Source organism: Brachyhypopomus gauderio, chromosome 7, assembly GCF_052324685.1.
Source record: "Brachyhypopomus gauderio isolate BG-103 chromosome 7, BGAUD_0.2, whole genome shotgun sequence".
Classification (NCBI taxonomy): domain Eukaryota; kingdom Metazoa; phylum Chordata; class Actinopteri; order Gymnotiformes; family Hypopomidae; genus Brachyhypopomus; species Brachyhypopomus gauderio.
The window spans coordinates 25,098,324-25,117,629 of NC_135217.1; the positions used below are offsets into that span (position 1 = coordinate 25,098,324).

A 19,306-nucleotide genomic window follows, 5' to 3' on the forward strand; every position below is an offset into this window, starting at 1 on the left:
ACACTGTAATGAATATCAGGTCTGCTGTCATGGATATTCCTGTCATTGAAGGCAACCTGTTCTGGTCCACTAACTTGAATACAATGTGAAACAACTCCCTTGAGTACTTCAAATGACTGAAACAAGGCAACTAGAGACTCACTAGTTTGAGGCATCATGAATGTAAGATGATAATGGCTGCAGGTTAAATTGTGGTAGGACTCAGTTAGGAACAACTGGAATAAAGTGGTCTATGAAGGAAACAGATGAAACAGGTTAAAATGTGTGAGGACTAGTTTGTCTTCAAGCTGTCTGAGAAGGATGTGATGAAATTACAGCAGAAATATCTTGGTCATAGTGGTGGAGGTAAGGCCCCCTGGGAATAACCCTCACTGATAGGAACTGTAGGTTGAGATGATTGACAATAAGGGGATGGAAATCAGCAGATGATTAAAAACCTGATATGTTTTGTGAACAACGCATTATGTGTTTAAACGGAGTCTTGAGTTGTGGTACTAGGAATGGATGTGTTAATGCAAGTGAATGAATTCACTGATGGGAAAAGCTGACTGGCACTGCTCCAGTAGTACCAGTAACAAGTTTGTAATCAGATATTGTACACTAAGAGGGGTTGGAGGGAGGGGGGGCGTAAGTCAAGTTTCAAGTTTTTGTTTTTATACAAATAAAGAAAAATGTATCATATAAGTAAAAATTGCACATTCTCAAGTGGCAATGGAAAATCATGCCATTTTCCTATTTGTGAAGTGTGATCAAGTGTATATTTAAAGCATTCTTTCTTTATATTTTAACTCACCAATACGAAAATTAATAAGCAATAGGCATATCCGTAATATGTTAGTGACATTTTTTTATATATTTCAGTTAGAGGTTATAGACACTAGGGGTTCCGTGTGTGTGAACCTGCGAACTCCGCTGTGCCGAAGGAGACTCCTGCTAGCTTAGCTACAGGACGATACATGAGAGATCTTTAGCTAGCTGATGTAGCTACCTGAGCTGCGTGGAAAGGACGCCTGGACGATGGTAAAATGTGATTTTAAGTCGCGCGTGTTAACTTTTCAGCCGAACTGGTCCAAAATCATAGTGTTATGTGGGTATCTAAAGGTGTGCCTAGGTACAGTTTTGTGACTGTCTAACGCGGAGAAGCCAAGAAGTGGTGCGGGGTAACCAGCTAGTAGCACTGACGCATCGAGCAGGAGGCCATTTTACATCACCGCCTGCTACTAGCTAGCTGTGTTAACTTAGCGCCAACTGGCTCTCTGCTTTCCTCTTTGACCCGCTGCTTCATTCATATATTATAGATATTTTTCATTGTATTTGACCCTGTATCTCATATATCGCGCTAGACTTGGTGTTAATGTTTCTCCTCACGTCGTCGGTTCGGCTGTGCGGCTACACCACAGTAACGACGTTGTGGCGGCTAGCTGGTGCGTCGCGCGCGTCTACCTTCACTAGCTAACGGACTCTTCAAAACATTAATATTAATATTACTTTAACATAACTGACCCCCACCAAGTCTGCACTAACCGCGGCTGAATTAACTAACTATTTCTTTAGCTGTGTCGGCTAATGATTGTAAGATATAGAATTACATTATGAAATGGATAGCTAGCTAACGTTGGCTATCTTGGCTAGCTAGACGTATTGTTTTGTCAGTTTTACTAATTACGTCAGTCACTGTCAGAAGAATGATGGCTAGTTTTCTAGGTAATGTAATAATACAGCTATCGTGTCCTGTAAAGTAACTTAAGTTAATATCTAGATGAGCCTTAGAAACCTAGGTTGGCTAGCTGGACAACTAACCTAGCATAGTTAGCTAACAAGTAGCTCAAAGTGATGCCTCTTTATGGATTTAAATGGCTTCTGTCCAAGGTGAAGGGATAGATTTGAGGTTTGTTAGCTAGCAATCTGTATAGCTCCCAATCTGGACAGTGCTGTTCATCCAACCGTTATGGCAAGATATGTTACGAAACATGTTAGAATATAACCTGAATTTAACATTTCTGACATTATGAACTCGTCTGGCACAAATCATGCTTGAACTGGTAACCAGTGTAAATGTTCAGTTGAAACCAAACCAACATGTTTTACACTGTGGCTGTGAATATTCACTGTTACCTTGTATCTGTCTACTGTGTCAACATGCGTGCTAGGTGGGAATCTGATAGTCATTTACATTAAGATTACATTAAGACAAGTGAACTGTTGTGCTGTGCTCTGTACATGGAGAGAGAAGAGAAGCAGTAATCATGTACAGCAGTTAGGCTTGCTGGTCCCTACAATAGTGTTCCACTTCAGGTCTTGGGGCATGAATGGTCTTATTTGTGATCCAGGTTCAGTGTGGAACAGAGTTCCTGCAGTGTAGTATCTGGTGTTAAACCAGAGCGTGGCCTGATGAAATTATTAACTAAAACAAAGGGTAAGTTAAGAGCTCTGACATTCATTTTAGTTTCCTGTCCTTTTCAGCTTTCAGTGCAGCACCTGGTGCTCGAATATAAAAGGTCATGTCTTTAAGTGTTATGGAAGCGTACAGTACACACCGGGAAGGTCTTGTTTGAGTAAACTCACGAGTACAACCTATAAAAAGTAGACCTATTGTCCTGAGTTTTAGATCAGTTGTTGATGTCTTTTTGCCAGGCTTCCATAAGCCTAGATCTCCTGTCCTAGTAAACATGCACCTTTAAGGCCGTGATGAGTGTTGGAACAGTTCTAGAGCAAGCAGAGTGCATGACAAGCTGGGAGAAGAGTCTGACTGTGTGACCTGATTCTTCACTTAGGATTCTGCACATATGTGTGTGTGAGCGCAGGCTAGACTAGAAGAAAGTGTTGTGTCCTGTAGAGCACACAGCAGTTTCATCTCCTCATCTCTGCCACATTGCTCTCACATTACTTTGGACTGACCCCAAACCTAAAACAGCTTTACAAAAAGCAACAAAACAGATCATTATCAGAAACATCACATCAGTGCTGCAACTTGAGTACCGGATGAGCTTAGCTCTAGAGAAGGGAACCTTTAAAAAAATAACAAGGCATTTTAGGTTTTAAAATTTTAGATTATTTTGAATTTTTAAAATTTTCTAATTAACACCTTGGTAAGCGGAAGCCATCTTAATTCTGTTTCACGTTTTGGACATATAATTGTCTACATACACTGCTCAAAAAATAAAGAGACCACTAAAATAACACATCCTAGATCTCAATGAATAAAATATTCCAGTTGAAAATCTTTATTTATTACATAGTGGAAAGCGTTAAGAACAAAATAACAAAAATGATCAATGTAAATTAAAATTATCCCATGGAGGTCTGGATTTGGAATGGTACACAAAATCAAAGTGGAAAATCAAATGACGGGCTGATCCAAAATCAGTGGAAATTCCTCAAGACAAGTTAAAATGAGGTTCAGTAGTGTGTGTGGCCTTCACGTGCCTGTATGACCTCCCTGCAACGCCTGGGCATGCTCCTGATGAATCAGCGGATGTTCTCCTGAGGAATCTCCTCCCAGACCTGGATTAAAGCGTTAGTCAACTCCTGGACAATCTGTGGTGCAATGTGGTGTTGGTGGCTGGAACAAGACATGATGTCCCAGTGTGCTCGATTAGATTCAGGTCTGGGGAACAGGCAGGCCAGTCCATAGCATCAGTGCCTTCATCATCCATTACTGACCCACTGCCTAACTGGTCATGCTGGAGGATGTTGCAGGCAGCAGGACGTTCTCCATGGCATCTCCAGACTCGTCCGTCACATGTGCTCAGTGTGAACCTGCTCTCATCCGTTAAGAGCACAGGGTGCCAGTGGCGAATCTGCCAATCTTGGTGTTCTCTGGCAAATGCTAATCGCCCTGTGTTTGGCTGTAAGCCCCACTTGTGGACGTTGGGCCCTTGTACGACCCTCATGGAGTCTGTTTCTGACAGTTTGAGCAGAAACATGGATATTAGTGGCCTGCTGGAGGTCATTTTGAAGGGCTCTGGCACTGCTCCTCCTGTTCCTCCTTACACAAAGGAGGAGGTAGCGGTCCTGCTGCTGGGTTCTTGCCCTCCTACGGCCCCCTCCACGTCTCCTGGTGTACTGGCCTGTCTCCTGGTATCTGATCCATGCTCTGGACACTGTGCTGCCAGACACAGCAAAACCTTCTTGCCACAGCTCACATTGATGTGCCATCCTGAATGAGCTGCACTACTTCTGTGGATTGTAGACACAGTCTCATGCTACGTCTATGGTGAGAGAACTGACAAAATTCAAGAGACCAAAACATCAGCCAGAAAGGATGAGGGAGAAAGAGTCTGTGGTCACCACCTGCAGAACCACACCTTTATAGGGGGGGTCTTGCTAATTGCCTCTCACTTCTACATGTTTTCAGCAAATTCCAAACAGTTGCTTCCTAACTGAACAGGTTGGTTTCACAGAGATGTGGTTGACTTGGAGTGGTTGACATAACCGGTACTATAATGTAGATGTTGGCACCTAATGTTCATTTATAGTGTTTTTTTCTTTCGTCAAAAATATTCTACGACATTCTTAATTAGCCTCTGTTTTTGTTGATTACCATCACAAGCGTATGACCGTAACTATAGATACTGCCAGTTGTGTGTAAGTACACAAGAGCTGTGTGTGTGTGTGTGTGTGTGTGTGTGTGTGCTGCTATTAATAGTGAGTCCGTTTACACAGCCCTGCCGCTCACATCCCCCAGTGGCCACCATGGAAACCCTGCCGCCATGGTAACCATCCCCAGCCAGACTGAAGCCAGCTGCACACATTAAACATGAGGGGGGCGGGGCTTGTTTCAAATATGTCAAGGCAGTATACAAACACTCCTAACCAGCATCTAAGGAAAAGCTGAAGGAGGGAACAAGGTTTCAGAGGTGTTTTACACAAGGTGTTTTTAAACAGTCTCACTATTACAGATTAGGCTTCACTCGCGTTGCTTTAATGTATTGAAAAAGGGTCAAGGTCTTTATTTTTACATGTTTAAATTTAGAATGCACTAGCTGTACACAGTGTCAGAAATTGAAGTATATGTGCTGCATTTTAAAGTGTACAAACTGACGTGTTAAACGTTAAACATTAAACGTTAAACATTTTAAACGTTAAACGTTGTGACGCGTGTGCTGCTTTGCAGTAGGAAGTGAGTTTATTTTAGCAGGTCATTGAGGAGTAACACACGGGTGTTTCACTACTGTGGTGTCTCTCTCTTCTCTTAAAGGTCACCTGGTGAGGCGAGTGGACCCCTGCCCGTCCGCCTGCACCGGCCCAGAGCGTGTGACGCCGGTCCTGTCCGCCCAGCTGCCCGCCTGACTGCTATGGGGTGCGCATGAAGCAGCTGTGGTGTTTGGAGCCGAGCAGAACGGAGGGTATCACCAGACTGAAGAAGGCCACTGAAGTGAGGATGTCGTCCAGCAGGACCCAGAACCCGCACGGGCTCAAGCAGATTGGGCTGGACCAGATCTGGGATGACCTGAGGTCGGGCATCCAGCAGGTGTACACCCGCCAGAGCATGGCCAAGTCTCGCTACATGGAGCTCTACACGTATCTGCCTCCACCGCTGTGGGTGGGAGTAACAGAGCCAGGCTCACAGAAACCAGGCTTTAATGTTCTATACTGGTGGTGCCTTCATTATTCAAGCAAAACAACACATTGTAAATGTGGCAAAAGTCATTAACATACATGAACATTGTCATTAACATACACAGCATTATCAAACCTCATTACCTGACCAGACATGGTGAATCTTTTGTCTCGCTCCATTCTGCAAATACCATAGTTCCCACACATCTGTATTTCCCATTTAGCTGATGTGCTGTAGTTATAAAAGGCAAAGCGAGGGACGTGTACAAGGTGGGTGTACGTGGATCTCTGTTTAAGTAGGCCGGGTAGACTAGATGATTCTCAACCTGTGTTAAACCCACAGTGAGGCTCTCCAGAACTGAAACGAGTTACGAGGGCCTTCCATCATTCAGGGGCCCTGCCCATCTCTGTGTGCTGTTGTACAAACGTTGGCTGATTTCTGAAGCACGCTACCAGTTCTTGGAAGGTCAACCTAGATCCAGTGTCTTTCTCTTTTATACACTATTGTTCTGGTTTTACTGTTGCAAAATTGTCATGTCACATGTCCAGGAGTGCTAGTAAGTGAACTCTTTAGCATAAGAGTCTCAGATTTCAGGTAATCATTATGCATGTGATTCTGCAAGCATTCTGCAATTAATGTTATTCATTTACAGTATGAATGAACCAGTTGTGGGGGAATAGCTTTTAAAAAAGAAACAGGACGTTGCTGTTCAGTTTGTCATGTGTGGCAGTTTGGCTCTGTCTACACACGAGTCAGAGCGATCTGGCCTAGGCACACCGTAGAAATGCACACGGGCCTGGAATGCCATCATGATCTGATGTAGCCAGTTCCTTAGGAACTTGAAGCTACGCCGTTGCCCTTAAGAGGATATGCTTGATGTTTACAGCAATCAGTGGTGCTGAGTGGAGTATGAGGGCTGCAGGGTGGAGGCATCTGGATCAGCTGTAGGTGGAGCTCCGTGAAGCCACCACACTGCTTCCTGTATGGGAGTTGGGATGTGGTCTTATTTCTGCTTCCTGTATGGGAGTTGGGATGTGGTCTTATTTCTGCTTCCTCTATGGGAGTTGGGATGTGGTCTTATTTCTGCTTGTTTTGGTTTACATCATGGGGCATTGGATGTACTGGCAGGACACCGAGAGCAGCATTGGGTTCCTCCTGTCCCAGACAGAGTTGTCCTGAACACCCGTGTCCCAACGCGCTACTCCAGATCGATTTTGTCCTGAACACCCGTGTCCCAACGCGCTACTCAAGACCGAGTTGTCCTGAACACCTGTGTCCCAACGCGCTACTCATGACCAAGTTGTCCTGAACACCCGTGTCCCAACGCGCTACTCATGACCGAGTTGTCCTGAACACCCATGCCCCAACGCCCTACTCTAGACCGAGTTGTCCTGAACACCCGTGTCCCAACGCCTTACTCCAGATCGATTTTGTCCTGAACACCCGTGTCCCAACGCGCTACTCTAGACCCAGAGATGTCCTGAACACCCGTGTCCCAACGCGCTACTCTAGACCCAGAGATGTCCTGAACACCCGTGTCCCAACGCTCTACTCTAGACCCAGAGATGTCCTGAACACCCGTGTCCCAACGCGCTACTCTAGACCCAGAGATGTCCTGAATACCCGTGTCCCAACGCGCTACTCTAGACCGAGTTGTCCTGAACACCCGTGTCCCAACATGCTATTCTAGACCGAGTTGTCCTGAACACCCGTGTCCCAACATGCTACTCTAGACCGAGTTGTCCTGAACACCCGTGTCCCAACGCTCTACTCTAGACCCAGAGATGTCCTGAACACCCGTGTCCCAACATGCTATTCTAGACCGAGTTGTCCTGAACACCCGTGTCCCAACATGCTACTCTAGACCGAGTTGTCCTGAACACCCGTGTCCCAACGCTCTACTCTAGACCCAGAGATGTCCTGAACACCCGTGTCCCAACATGCTACTCTAGACCGGGTTGTCCTGAACACCCGTGTCCCAACGCGCTACTCTAGACCGAGTTGTCCTGAACACCTGTGTCCCAACGTGCTATTCTAGACCGAATTGTCCTGAACACCCGTGTCCCAACGCGCTACTCTAGACCGAGTTGTCCTGAACACCCGTGTCCCAACGCGCTACTCTAGACCGAGTTGTCCTGAACACCCGTGTCCCAACGCCCTACTCTAGAGCCAGAGTTGTCCTGAACACCCATGTCCCAACGCCCTACTCTAGACCGAGTTGTCCTGAACACCCGTGTCCCAACGCCTTACTCTAGACCCAGAGTTGTCCTGAACACCCGTGTCCCAACGCGCTACTCTAGACCCAGAGATGTCCTGAACACCCGTGTCACAACGCGCTACTCTAGACCGAGTTGTCCTGAACACCCGTGTCCCAACGCGCTACTCCAGGACATCTCTGGGTCTAAACACCCGTGTCCCAACGCTCTACTCTAGACCCAGAGATGTCCTGAACACCTGTGTCCCAACGCTCTACTCTAGACCCAGAGATGTCCTGAACACCCGTGTCCCAACACGCTACTCTAGACCCAGAGATGTCCTGAACACCCGTGTCCCAACGCGCTACTCCAGACAGACTTGTCCTGAACACCCATGTCCCAACGCGCTACTCCAGACCCAGAGTTGTCCTGAACACCCGTGTCCCAACGCCTTCACAGCCTTCCTCTGCCCATGCTGCTTTATGGACCTAAACCCATCCATAACTTGGGTCTCAATCCATTTAATATTAATATATTCCCATTGTTTATCATTTACAGACTTACATCCTATGATATGTTTGATGCTTAAACATTTCAAATAGATATTAGAGTCAGACGGTGGCGCCCCACTGATGAGTCATGGTGGTGTGTTCAGCCCTTTCCTGTGAGATTTGCATTGTTTTGGATCTTCCGTTCTGTCAGTGATTTCCTTAACCTGCCACCCAGGCATGTGTATAATTACTGTACCAGCGTGCACCAGTCCAGCCAAACCCGGGGCACTGCTCCCTCGTGCAAACCCTCCAAGAAGTCGCCCACCCCGGGAGGAGCGCAGTTCGTTGGCCTGGAGCTGTACAAGAGGCTGAAAGAGTTTCTGAAGAACTACTTGACAAACCTTCTTAAGGTGATGCTCTGTTTGCACTGGCACGTAGACTGTCTGGCGCAGATTTAGAGTGCCTCATGCCCAGGCCACTGCCGTTTTAAAAGTGAGCGCTGTGTTAGGCTGCCTGGGTGTTTGAAAATGGGACTAATGTTGCTCCTCAAAAGATGACGAGTCTGAAAGAACGGAATAAAGAACAGGATGAAAACCGGCAGCTGCTGGAACGTTGCGACAGGCCTCCTTGGCTAGTGTGTGTGTGTGTGTGTGTGTGTGTGTGTGTGTGTGTGTGTGTGTTTGGCAGGATGGGGAGGACCTAATGGATGAGAGCGTCCTGAAGTTCTACACGCAGCAGTGGGAGGACTACCGCTTCTCCAGTAAAGTGCTGAATGGGATCTGTGCCTACCTCAACAGACACTGGGTCAGGCGCGAGTGTGACGAGGGCCGCAAAGGCATCTATGAGATCTACTCGGTAAGGGCTGGGCTCTGTGAGATCTACTGGGTAACAGATGGGCTCTGTGAGATCTACTGGGTAAGGGCTGGGCTCTGTGAGATCTACTGGGTAAGGGCTGGGCTCTGTGAGATCTACTGGGTAACAGATGGGCTCTGTGAGATCTACTGGGTAAGGGCTGGGCTCTGTGAGATCTACTCGGTAAGGGCTGGGCTCTGTGAGATCTACTGGGTAACAGATGGGCTCTGTGAGATCTACTGGGTAAGGGCTGGGCTCTGTGAGATCTACTGGGTAAGGGCTGGGCTCTGTGAGATCTACTGGGTAACAGATGGGCTCTGTGAGATCTACTGGGTAAGGGCTGGGCTCTGTGAGATCTACTGGGTAAGGGCTGGGCTCTGTGAGATCTACTGGGTAAGGGCTGGGCTCTGTGAGATCTACTGGGTAAGGGCTGGGCTCTGTGAGATCTACTGGGTAAGGGCTGGGCTCTGTGAGATCTACTGGGTAACAGATGGGCTCTGTGAGATCTACTGGGTAACAGATGGGCTCTGTGAGATCTACTGGGTAACAGATGGGCTCTGTGAGATCTACTGGGTAACAGATGGGCTCTGTGAGATCTACTCGGTAAGGGCTGAGCTCTGTGAGATCTACTGGGTAAGGGCTGAGCTCTGTGAGATCTACTGGGTAAGGGCTGGGCTCTGTGAGATCTACTGGGTAAGGGCTGGGCTCTGTGAGATCTACTGGGTAAGGGCTGGGCTCTGTGAGATCTACTGGGTAAGGGCCGGGCTCTGAGATCTACTGGGTAAGGGCCGGGCTCTGTGAGATCTACTCGGTAAGGGCCGGGCTCTGAGAGATCTACTCGGTAAGGGCCAGGCTCTGTGAGATCTACTCGGTAAGGGCCAGGCTCTCTGAGATCTACTCGGTAAGGGCCGGGCTCTCTGAGATCTACTGGGTAAGGGCCGGGCTCTGTGAGATCTACTGGGTAACAGATGGGCTCTGTGAGATCTACTGGGTAAGGGCTGGGCTCTGTGAGATCTACTGGGTAACAGATGGGCTCTGTGAGATCTACTCGGTAACAGATGTGCTCTCTGAGATCTACTCTGTAAGGGCCGGGCTCTCTGAGATCTACTCTGTAAGGGCTGGGCTCTGTGAGATCTAATCAGTAAGGGCTGGGCTCTGTGAGATCTAATCAATAAGGGCTGGGCTCTGTGAGATCTACTCGGTAAGGGCCGGGCTCTGTGAGATCTAATCAGTAAGGGCTGGGCTCTGTGAGATCTAATCAATAAGGGCTGGGCTCTGTGAGATCTACTCGGTAAGAGCCGGGCTCTGTGAGATCTAATCAGTAAGGGCTGGGCTCTGTGAGATCTACTCGGTAACAGATGGGCTCTCTGAGATCTACTCGGTAAGGGCTGGGCTCTGTGAGATCTAATCAGTAAGGGCCGGGCTCTCTGAGATCTACTCGGTAAGGGCCGGGCTCTCTGAGATCTACTCGGTAAGGGCCGGGCTCTCTGAGATCTACTCGGTAAGGGCCGGGCTCTCTGAGATCTACTCGGTAAGGGCCGGGCTCTCTGAGATCTACTGGGTAAGGGCCGGGCCCTGTGAGATCTACTCGGTAACAGATGGGCTCTCTGAGATCTACTCGGTAAGGGCTGGGCTCTGTGAGATCTAATCAGTAAGGGCTGGGCTCTGTGAGATCTACTCGGTAACAGATGGGCTCTCTGAGATCTACTCGGTAAGGGCTGGGCTCTGTGAGATCTAATCAGTAAGGGCCGGGCTCTCTGAGATCTACTCGGTAAGGGCCGGGCTCTCTGAGATCTACTGGGTAAGGGCCGGGCTCTCTGAGATCTACTGGGTAAGGGCCGGGCCCTGTGAGATCTACTCGGTAACAGATGGGCTCTGTGAGATCTGCTCGGTAACAGATGGGCTCTGTGAGATCTACCGGGTAACAGATGGGCTCTGTGAGATCTACCAGGTAAGGGCTGGGCTCTGTGAGATCTACCGGGTAAGGGCTGGGCTCTGTGAGATCTACCGGGTAAGGGCTGGGCTCTGTGAGATCTACCGGGTAACGGCTGGGCTCTGTGAGATCTACCGGGTAACGGCTGGGCTCTGTGAGATCTACCGGGTAACGGCTGGGCTCTGTGAGATCTACCGGGTAACGGCTGGGCTCTGTGAGATCTACCGGGTAACGGCTGGGCTCTGTGAGATCTACCGGGTAACGGCTGGGCTCTGTGAGATCTACCGGGTAACGGCTGGGCTCTGTGAGATCTACCGGGTAACGGCTGGGCTCTGTGAGATCTACCGGGTAACGGCTGGGCTCTGTGAGATCTACCGGGTAACGGCTGGGCTCTGTGAGATCTACCGGGTAACGGCTGGGCTCTGTGAGTCGCTGGAGTGCCACTGCCCCTCCATCACCTCCATCCTTCTCTAGAATTGTACTTGTGAGTGAGGTTCTGTTTCCTTCTGTCTTCCTCAGCTTGCCTTGGTAACGTGGAGAGAGTGTTTATTCAGACCTCTAAACAAACAGGTAGGGCATCTTTACATACACACTCAACACGCCCCAACCCTGCTGGGCTTTGGGAGTGTCCTGTATGTCAGAATTGTGTCTGAACACCAGAGTGTGTGGTGACTCCCTTATGTCTGTTTATAGGTGACGAATGCTGTATTGAAGCTGATTGAGAGGGAACGAAACGGCGAGACTATTAACACCAGGCTGATCAGTGGGGTGGTGCAGTCATATGGTGAGTCCCAGCTTGGCACAACCTGTAGTGGACAGGGCGGGTACATTACAGGCCTGCTTTAACCCCATCACGTGTACTCACTCACTCACACTTAATAGTTTAAAGATTCTCCATTCATTATCGAGTGGGGAAGTGATTCTGCTTTTATATCATTGTTTGTCCATTTCTAATTAAAGGAATGTATTTGTTTTTATTGGGATTTATTGATTCTGTGATGTTTTTACTTGGACTAAGCATCAATAAAAACCCAAACATGAGTTCTGGTTTGGTTCCTCTCTTCCAGTTGAGCTGGGTCTGAATGAAGATGACTCCTTTGCTAAGGGGCCCACATTATCCGTGTACAGAGAGTACTTTGAGACTCAGTTCTTGGCAGACACTGAACGCTTCTACACGCGGGAAAGCACGGAGTTCCTCCAGCAAAACCCTGTAACTGAATACATGAAGAAGGTGGGTGACTGCGTGCGTGCGTGTGTGTGTGTGTGTGTGTGTGTGTGTGTGTGTGTGTGTGTGTGTGTGTGTGTGTGTGTGTGAGTGCAACCAGCACAGTGTGTTTCAGACACAGCTTTGAGGTTTACACTGTACAAACAGAAGAATAAAAAGCTGAATTTAATTTAGTTTAAATCAGTTTTTCAGTTGTAGGTGACCAATATTGTGTGTGTGTGTGTGTGTGTGTAGGCAGAGGCACGGCTATTAGAAGAACAGCGACGGGTTCAGGTCTACCTCCACGAGAGCACACAAGACGAGCTGGCTCGCAAGTGTGAGCAGGTCCTCATTGAGAAGCACCTGGAGATCTTCCACACGGAGTTCCAGAACCTTCTGGATGCTGACAAGAACGAAGGTAGAGGATCGTTTGAGTTGGTCTGGCGTCCTGAACCACTTATTCCTTTACGTAATACCTTCATTGACTTTATGAGAAGGTTTTTTTTTAAATTAAGAAAGCCAGTGAGGGGTTTTCAGAGGGGACTGGTGGCTGTTTGTGCCGTACAGATCTGGGCCGGATGTACAGCCTGGTGTTGCGCATCGCGGACGGACTGGGTGAGCTGAACACTCTTCTGGAGAGCCACATACACACCCAGGGGCTGGCTGCTGTGGACAAGTGTGGGGACTCCGCCCTCAACGTAAGCCCACGGCGCACTGGCCAGTCCTCCCACCATCTGCACTGGGTCTGCACTGGGACCCATCACTGACCGTCATAATGTAGAGCTCAATTGATGCCTGTTGTCAGAACGAAGGCGTGTGTATCCGGAAGGGTCATGCGTGTTGCTTAGCAGCGTGCTGCCTGAGGCTACAGTTGTTGGTGCGGTGGTGTACTGTACCGTAAACTAGTGATTACAGAGTGTCAGACTAGTTTGTTTGTGTTGCTGCACCCAGAGGAAAAGGCACAGCAGACAGGGCTACTCTCTAAGCACATAAAGACTTATGGACAAAATGCACTTCAAGCGGAAGAGCGTTTTCCAGAAAACATGGCTCCACAGTCCAGTCAAGTGTCCGTGTCGGGATTGTGTGGGCAGGTGAAGGCGTGTGGGTGGGCAGGAGATGGTGTCCGTGGGCCCTGGTTGGAGAGTTTCCCACTTCCTCATGGTTCCTTGTGTTTCATTGTTCTCACACTGCTGATGAAACATGTGTTGTCTGTTAGTTTTCGGCGTGGGCGGACATCCTGAATCACGGCCTGTAGTTGTGGTGTGTTCTGAGCTGAAATTAGTGGAGAGGAGTTGTGCTGGACGCGAATAAATGTCTTTAAGTGGGAAGAGAATAGTAACGTCTGTATGAGGAAGAGGAAGTGCTCTGCGGGTCAGTCGCTGCTCAGCTGTAGACACCAGGGTCTCCGCACGCAGAAGGACCTTAAATCACACACTCCCCAAACCCACCAGAGGTGACTACAGCCAGACACACTGACACCTGGGCTCCTGGCAGAGAGGAGACGGGGTTGTGCCTGCTGGCTTTGTGTCCGTTACGGCTGTGAAATCCTTTGTGCTTTGCGTAAATAAACGAGATTCCCAGTGAGAGTACTTACTGGATTTGATGCTGTCCTTTTGGAGTTGTATCATAATGATGTATTTTGTGGCCCCAGGATCCTAAGATGTATGTGCAGACCATACTGGACGTGCACAAAAAGTACAACGCACTGGTCATGTCGGCGTTCAACAACGACGCTGGCTTCGTCGCTGCTCTAGATAAGGTCAGAGTGGCTTTGTCTGCGCCAACGCTGCTTTGCCATTAGTTGCTAGAAGGGCCCTGTGTGAAAAGTGTTTGTCCCATTCTGTAGGCGTGCGGGAGGTTCATCAACAACAACGCGGTCACCAAGATGGCCCAGTCCTCCAGCAAGTCCCCCGAACTGCTGGCCCGATACTGCGACTCCTTACTGAAGAAAAGGTCAGTTTCTCTCCACGCCACAGCTCTCCAGAGTTCGGGCCCGTTTCAGGGTCCTGTGCAGGCAGCCTAAGTAAAGAGCTTACGGGTATATTTTAGCAGAAGCGTGGTGTATTGATGTGAACAGGTCAGTGGTGATGAGGTTCTGGGAAGAGTTGAACGTTGCTTTAAAGTGGGTCTGTTCTGATCCTCAGTTCAAAGAACCCTGAAGAGGCGGAGCTGGAAGACACACTGAACCAAGTGGTGAGTGTGACACGTGGAGTCCCTCTCCAGCCTCCCTCGTGCACTAAACGTGAGAAATGCACGTGAGAAATCCTGCCCAGGACTCTCACCAAAGGACGAGTTATTTTACTGTGCCATAAGAAAGACTGTATGGACTGAAGGACTGTATGGTCCTTTCATACAGGTTAGGCAGCCATTCACCGCAGTGCCGACGATGATTTTGCTCCTTTTCTTAAAGTTATGGCAACATATAAACATGAAAGGATTTGGTGCTTTGAGGTTGGTCAAAAGAAAGAAAAGTCTTTGCACGAGTTTAGAAGATCTCCCAAATGAGCGTGCTCTTCCCTTAACAGATGGTTGTTTTCAAGTACATTGAAGACAAGGACGTGTTCCAGAAGTTCTACGCCAAAATGCTGGCCAAGAGGCTGGTGCACCAAAACAGTGCCAGTGACGATGCTGAGGCCAGCATGATCTCCAAACTGAAGGTTGGTGCTTCTGACTGGCTTTAGGACCCTGGTGCCCGTAGAGAGTGTTACCCCGACTGTTCACTTGTCCTGTTCTTAATCACTTGTGTGCAATGGTATCCTGATGTTTGCAGCAAGCGTGCGGCTTCGAGTACACGTCCAAACTGCAGCGCATGTTTCAGGATATTGGGGTCAGTAAAGATCTGAACGAGCAGTTTAAGAAGCACCTCTCCAACTCTGAGCCTTTGGATTGTAAGTGCCCTCTGTCGTCTGAACCACGCTGGTCTCTCCCATAAACCTCTTCCACAAATGCAGAAATGTAAACACTGTAATACTTAAATTGTATGATTGGTGACCAAAACACTATGTCTTGGTGGTCTGTCTCTGTGCTGTAGTGGACACAGTCTGTCTCTCTCTCTGTGCTGTAGTGGACTCAGTCTGTGTCTCTCTCTCTGTGCTGTAGTGGACTCAGTCTGTCTGTCTCTCTCTGTGCTGTAGTGGACTCAGTCTGTCTGTCTCTCTCTGTGCTGTAGTGGACTCGGTCTCTCTCTCTCTCTCTGTGCTGTAGTGGACTCAGTCTGTCTCTCTCTCTCTCTCTCTGTGCTGTAGTGGACTCAGTCTATCTCTCTCTGTGCTGTAGTGGACTCAGTCTCTCTCTCTCTCTCTCTCTCTCTGTGCTGTAGTGGACTCAGTCTGTCTGTCTCTCTGTGCTGTAGTGGACTCAGTCTGTCTCTCTCTCTGTGCTGTAGTGGACTCAGTCTGTCTCTCTCTCTGTGCTGTAGTGGACTCAGTCTGTCTCTCTCTCTGTGCTGTAGTGGACTCAGTCTGTCTGTCTCTCTCTGTGCTGTAGTGGACTCAGTCTGTCTGTCTCTCTCTGTGCTGTAGTGGACTCAGTCTGTCTGTCTCTCTCTGTGCTGTAGTGGACTCAGTCTGTCTGTCTCTCTCTGTGCTGTAGTGGACTCAGTCTGTCTCTCTCTCTGTGCTGTAGTGGACTCAGTCTCTCTCTCTGTGCTGTAGTGGACTCAGTCTCTCTCTCTGTGCTGTAGTGGACTCGGTCTGTCTCTCTGTGCTGTAGTGGACTCGGTCTCTCTCTCTCTGTGCTGTAGTGGACTCGGTCTCTCTCTCTCTGTGCTGTAGTGGACTCGGTCTCTCTCTCTCTCTCTCTCTCTGTGCTGTAGTGGACTCGGTCTGTCTCTCTCTGTGCTGTAGTGGACTCAGTCTGTCTCTCTCTCTGTGCTGTAGTGGACTCAGTCTGTCTCTCTCTCTGTGCTGTAGTGGACTCAGTCTGTCTCTCTCTCTGTGCTGTAGTGGACTCAGTCTGTCTCTCTCTCTGTGCTGTAGTGGACTCAGTCTGTCTCTCTCTCTCTGTGCTGTAGTGGACTCAGTCTGTCTGTCTCTCTCTGTGCTGTAGTGGACTCAGTCTGTCTCTCTCTGTGCTGTAGTGGACTCAGTCTCTCTCTCTCTCTGTGCTGTATTGGACTCAGTCTCTCTCTCTCTCTGTGCTGTAGTGGACTCAGTCTGTCTGTCTCTCTCTGTGCTGTAGTGGACTCAGTCTGTCTGTCTCTCTCTGTGCTGTAGTGGACTCAGTCTGTCTGTCTCTCTCTGTGCTGTAGTGGACTCAGTCTGTCTCTCTCTGTGCTGTAGTGGACTCAGTCTGTCTCTCTCTGTGCTGTAGTGGACTCAGTCTGTCTGTCTCTCTCTGTGCTGTAGTGGACTCAGTCTGTCTCTCTCTCTGTGCTGTAGTGGACTCAGTCTGTCTCTCTCTCTGTGCTGTAGTGGACTCTGTCTCTCTCTCTGTGCTGTAGTGGACTCAGTCTCTCTCTCTCTCTGTGCTGTAGTGGACTCGGTCTCTCTCTCTCTCTGTGCTGTAGTGGACTCGGTCTGTCTGTCTCTCTCTGTGCTGTAGTGGACTCAGTCAGTCTGTCTCTCTCTCTGTGCTGTAGTGGACTCAGTTTGTCTCTCTCTCTGTGCTGTAGTGGACTCAGTCTCTCTCTCTCTCTCTGTGCTGTAGTGGACTCAGTCTCTCTCTCTCTCTCTCTGTGCTGTAGTGGACTTCAGCATCCAGGTCCTCAGCTCGGGCTCCTGGCCCTTCCAGCAGTCCTGCACATTTGCGCTGCCATCAGAGGTAAGCAGACCCTCCCCTTCCACACCAGCAACAAGCAGGGCCTCTCCCTCCACCCTTCAGAGAGCTCCCGTGCGCTCACACACTCTGTGTGCTCACACATACTCTGTGCTCACACACTCTCTGTGCCTCATGGCCAGCTGGAACGGAGTTACCAAAGATTCACAGCCTTCTACGGCAGCAGACACAGCGGCCGTAAGCTCACCTGGCTGTATCACCTGTCCAAGGGCGAGCTCGTCACCAACTGCTTCAAGAACAGATACACTCTGCAGGTGTGTACACTCACGTCTACTTTAATAATGGCATAAAACACCTTACCTTAATGCAGACTTACTGTGAATGTATTGATGAAGTTATTTTACTACTGACAATGATGAGTGTCTGTCTAGTAGGGAATTCTGGCCAAGCGTTATTCGGGTCAGATCTGGTTAGGCACCACAGTCTCACTCTGCGCTTGTGCTTCTCTGCAGGCGTCCACCTTCCAGATGGCTATCCTGCTGCAGTTTAATACAGAGAACAGCTACACGCTTCAGCAGCTCGGTGACAGCACGCAGATTAAAACGGTGGGTTCCTGAATGGCGAGGCCACCAGGGTCTTAACACAACACTGCTTCATATTGAGTGTGAAGCTCTGGGATGTTTCTATGACTCTGTAACATGCTCATTGTTTATTACCAATTCAACATGGATCTAATGTTAAATGGCTTGGAATGCAGCTCAAGGAAATGAACTGCTTCTTTTCAGAAACCTCAGTGTTGGTGCTCAGTCTGCTGGACAAAGTGGACTAATAACAGTTCCACTGTATGCTTTGTAAAGTTTTAATTTAAATTGTTGTATTTATTTCTCAGGATATTTTGGTTCAGGTTTTGCAAATCCTTTTGAAATCAAAACTTCTGGTAAGTTTTGCGGTCTTAAGACACCGTTTTTTTTTTCCTTTTTACAATCTATTGTAAAACCGATTCTGACCACTAGATGCTGTAACTGCACATTATTTCACCCCAGTGGCTCCTGCACTGGTTTAATTGCTCTAATTAATAACATGATAAACACTACTGGTCATTGCAGGTATTGGAGGATGAAAATGCAAACATAGATGAGATGGACTTCAAACCTGAAACACTGATTAAGCTTTTCTTGGGCTATAAAAAGTAAGACATTTTCAAAAACATTCTTCTATGTTGTGTAATATAGTGAGGTGGCTGTGTGAGGTATCTGCGCACGGTGCTATCAGGCCTCTTCGTATGTGTCTACAGCAAGAAGCTGCGGGTGAACATCAACGTACCAATGAAAACTGAGCAGAAGCAAGAACAAGAGACGACGCACAAGAACATTGAAGAGGACAGGAAGCTCCTCATACAGGTGAGAATGCCTCGTACGTGTGAGGAGCACCAATCGGCGCAGAAGTCACATTCAGCTTCACACAGTGAATCATTTTTGTCCCCTCACCACTCATGTAGGCTGCTATTGTCAGAATCATGAAGATGAGGAAGGTCTTGAAGCACCAGCAGCTTCTTGCTGAAGTGCTGAACCAGCTGTCCTCACGTTTCAAACCCCGCGTCCCCGTCATCAAGGTAGTTAAACACACCCATTAAACGCGCTCAGAGTTGGCGGCCTGAAGTCAGGTGCTGCCACTAAACACAGTTTGTCTTTCAGAAATGCATTGATATTCTGATCGAGAAGGAGTACCTGGAGAGGGTTGATGGGGAGAAGGACACCTACAGCTATCTGGCCTAAGCATGTTCCGCTTGGAAATGTCGTTCCTTAAGCGTTTTGCCCTGTCGTAAGGAATGTGCACATATAACGGGAAATGACAGACATGCAGACGGACAATATTGGCGTCGGTTCACTGCCGAGTTGGACCTCGGCAGACTGGACCTCCCTTTAAATCCAGTACTGTACTGAGTACTGATGCTGTCTGGAGTCCCTTCTCAACTGCTCAGGATCGCCATTGTCATTTTAATATGTAAATAATACACTGAAAACGCACTTGTTACCATAGTGACACCCAGCTATGGAGTTGCATGCTCCTTCCTGTTCGTCATCCAAGAAAGATGGGGGAGGGGGAGATAAACCATGATTAATTTAACCAATATAAACGACTTTGATGGACTGACAATGTTGGCAGGAAAGGAAAATGCTGAAGGAAATCCTTAATTTATGAATTTTGGCAGCATTCTCAGAATATACTCAAACTGGCTCAAGAAACATTTGTATAGTGTGATTTGTTTTATAAATGTCATGAATAAATTTTTCTTTAAGCCTTTTAAATGTACTGTTGTCAACACCTCACATTTTACTAACTGGGCTGGCA

The 19,306-nt window shown here is 48.3% G+C and overlaps 1 protein-coding gene across 2 annotated transcripts; it reads left to right on the forward strand.

Moving 5' to 3' along the window:
* The first annotated feature begins 883 nt into the window (after positions 1-883).
* Positions 884-19,267, forward strand: cul1b (cullin 1b). 2 transcript variants are annotated; one of them, XM_077012793.1, is made up of 22 exons: positions 884-1,020; positions 5,201-5,523; positions 8,485-8,659; positions 8,937-9,104; positions 11,554-11,604; positions 11,728-11,818; positions 12,102-12,265; positions 12,494-12,656; positions 12,806-12,936; positions 13,890-13,997; positions 14,085-14,191; positions 14,383-14,431; positions 14,764-14,895; positions 15,009-15,126; positions 16,923-16,999; positions 17,137-17,268; positions 17,467-17,559; positions 17,844-17,891; positions 18,061-18,143; positions 18,249-18,354; positions 18,453-18,566; positions 18,649-19,267. In XM_077012793.1, exons 2-22 carry the CDS (start codon positions 5,309-5,311, stop codon positions 18,727-18,729), a joined length of 2,406 nt encoding a protein of 801 aa, XP_076868908.1. In that variant the 5' UTR covers positions 884-1,020; positions 5,201-5,308; the 3' UTR covers positions 18,730-19,267. The 2 variants fall into 2 exon arrangements, with proteins under 2 accessions (XP_076868908.1, XP_076868909.1); XM_077012794.1 differs by lacking the exon at positions 884-1,020 and adding an exon at positions 4,692-4,715.
* The last annotated feature ends 39 nt before the right edge of the window (positions 19,268-19,306 follow it).

What these genes read in the sequence shown, in the direction of transcription:
- cul1b (XM_077012793.1), top strand. Translation starts at nt 5,309, where the DNA reads ATGAAGCAGCTGTGGTGTTTGGAGCCGAGCAGAACGGAGGGTATCACC. An exon ending in GCATCTATGAGATCTACTCG is followed by an intron (nt 9,105 to 11,553) that starts GTAAGGGCTGGG and finishes TGTCTTCCTCAG; the next exon opens with CTTGCCTTGGTAACGTGGAG. An exon ending in ACAGGAAGCTCCTCATACAG is followed by an intron (nt 18,355 to 18,452) that starts GTGAGAATGCCT and finishes CCACTCATGTAG; the next exon opens with GCTGCTATTGTCAGAATCAT.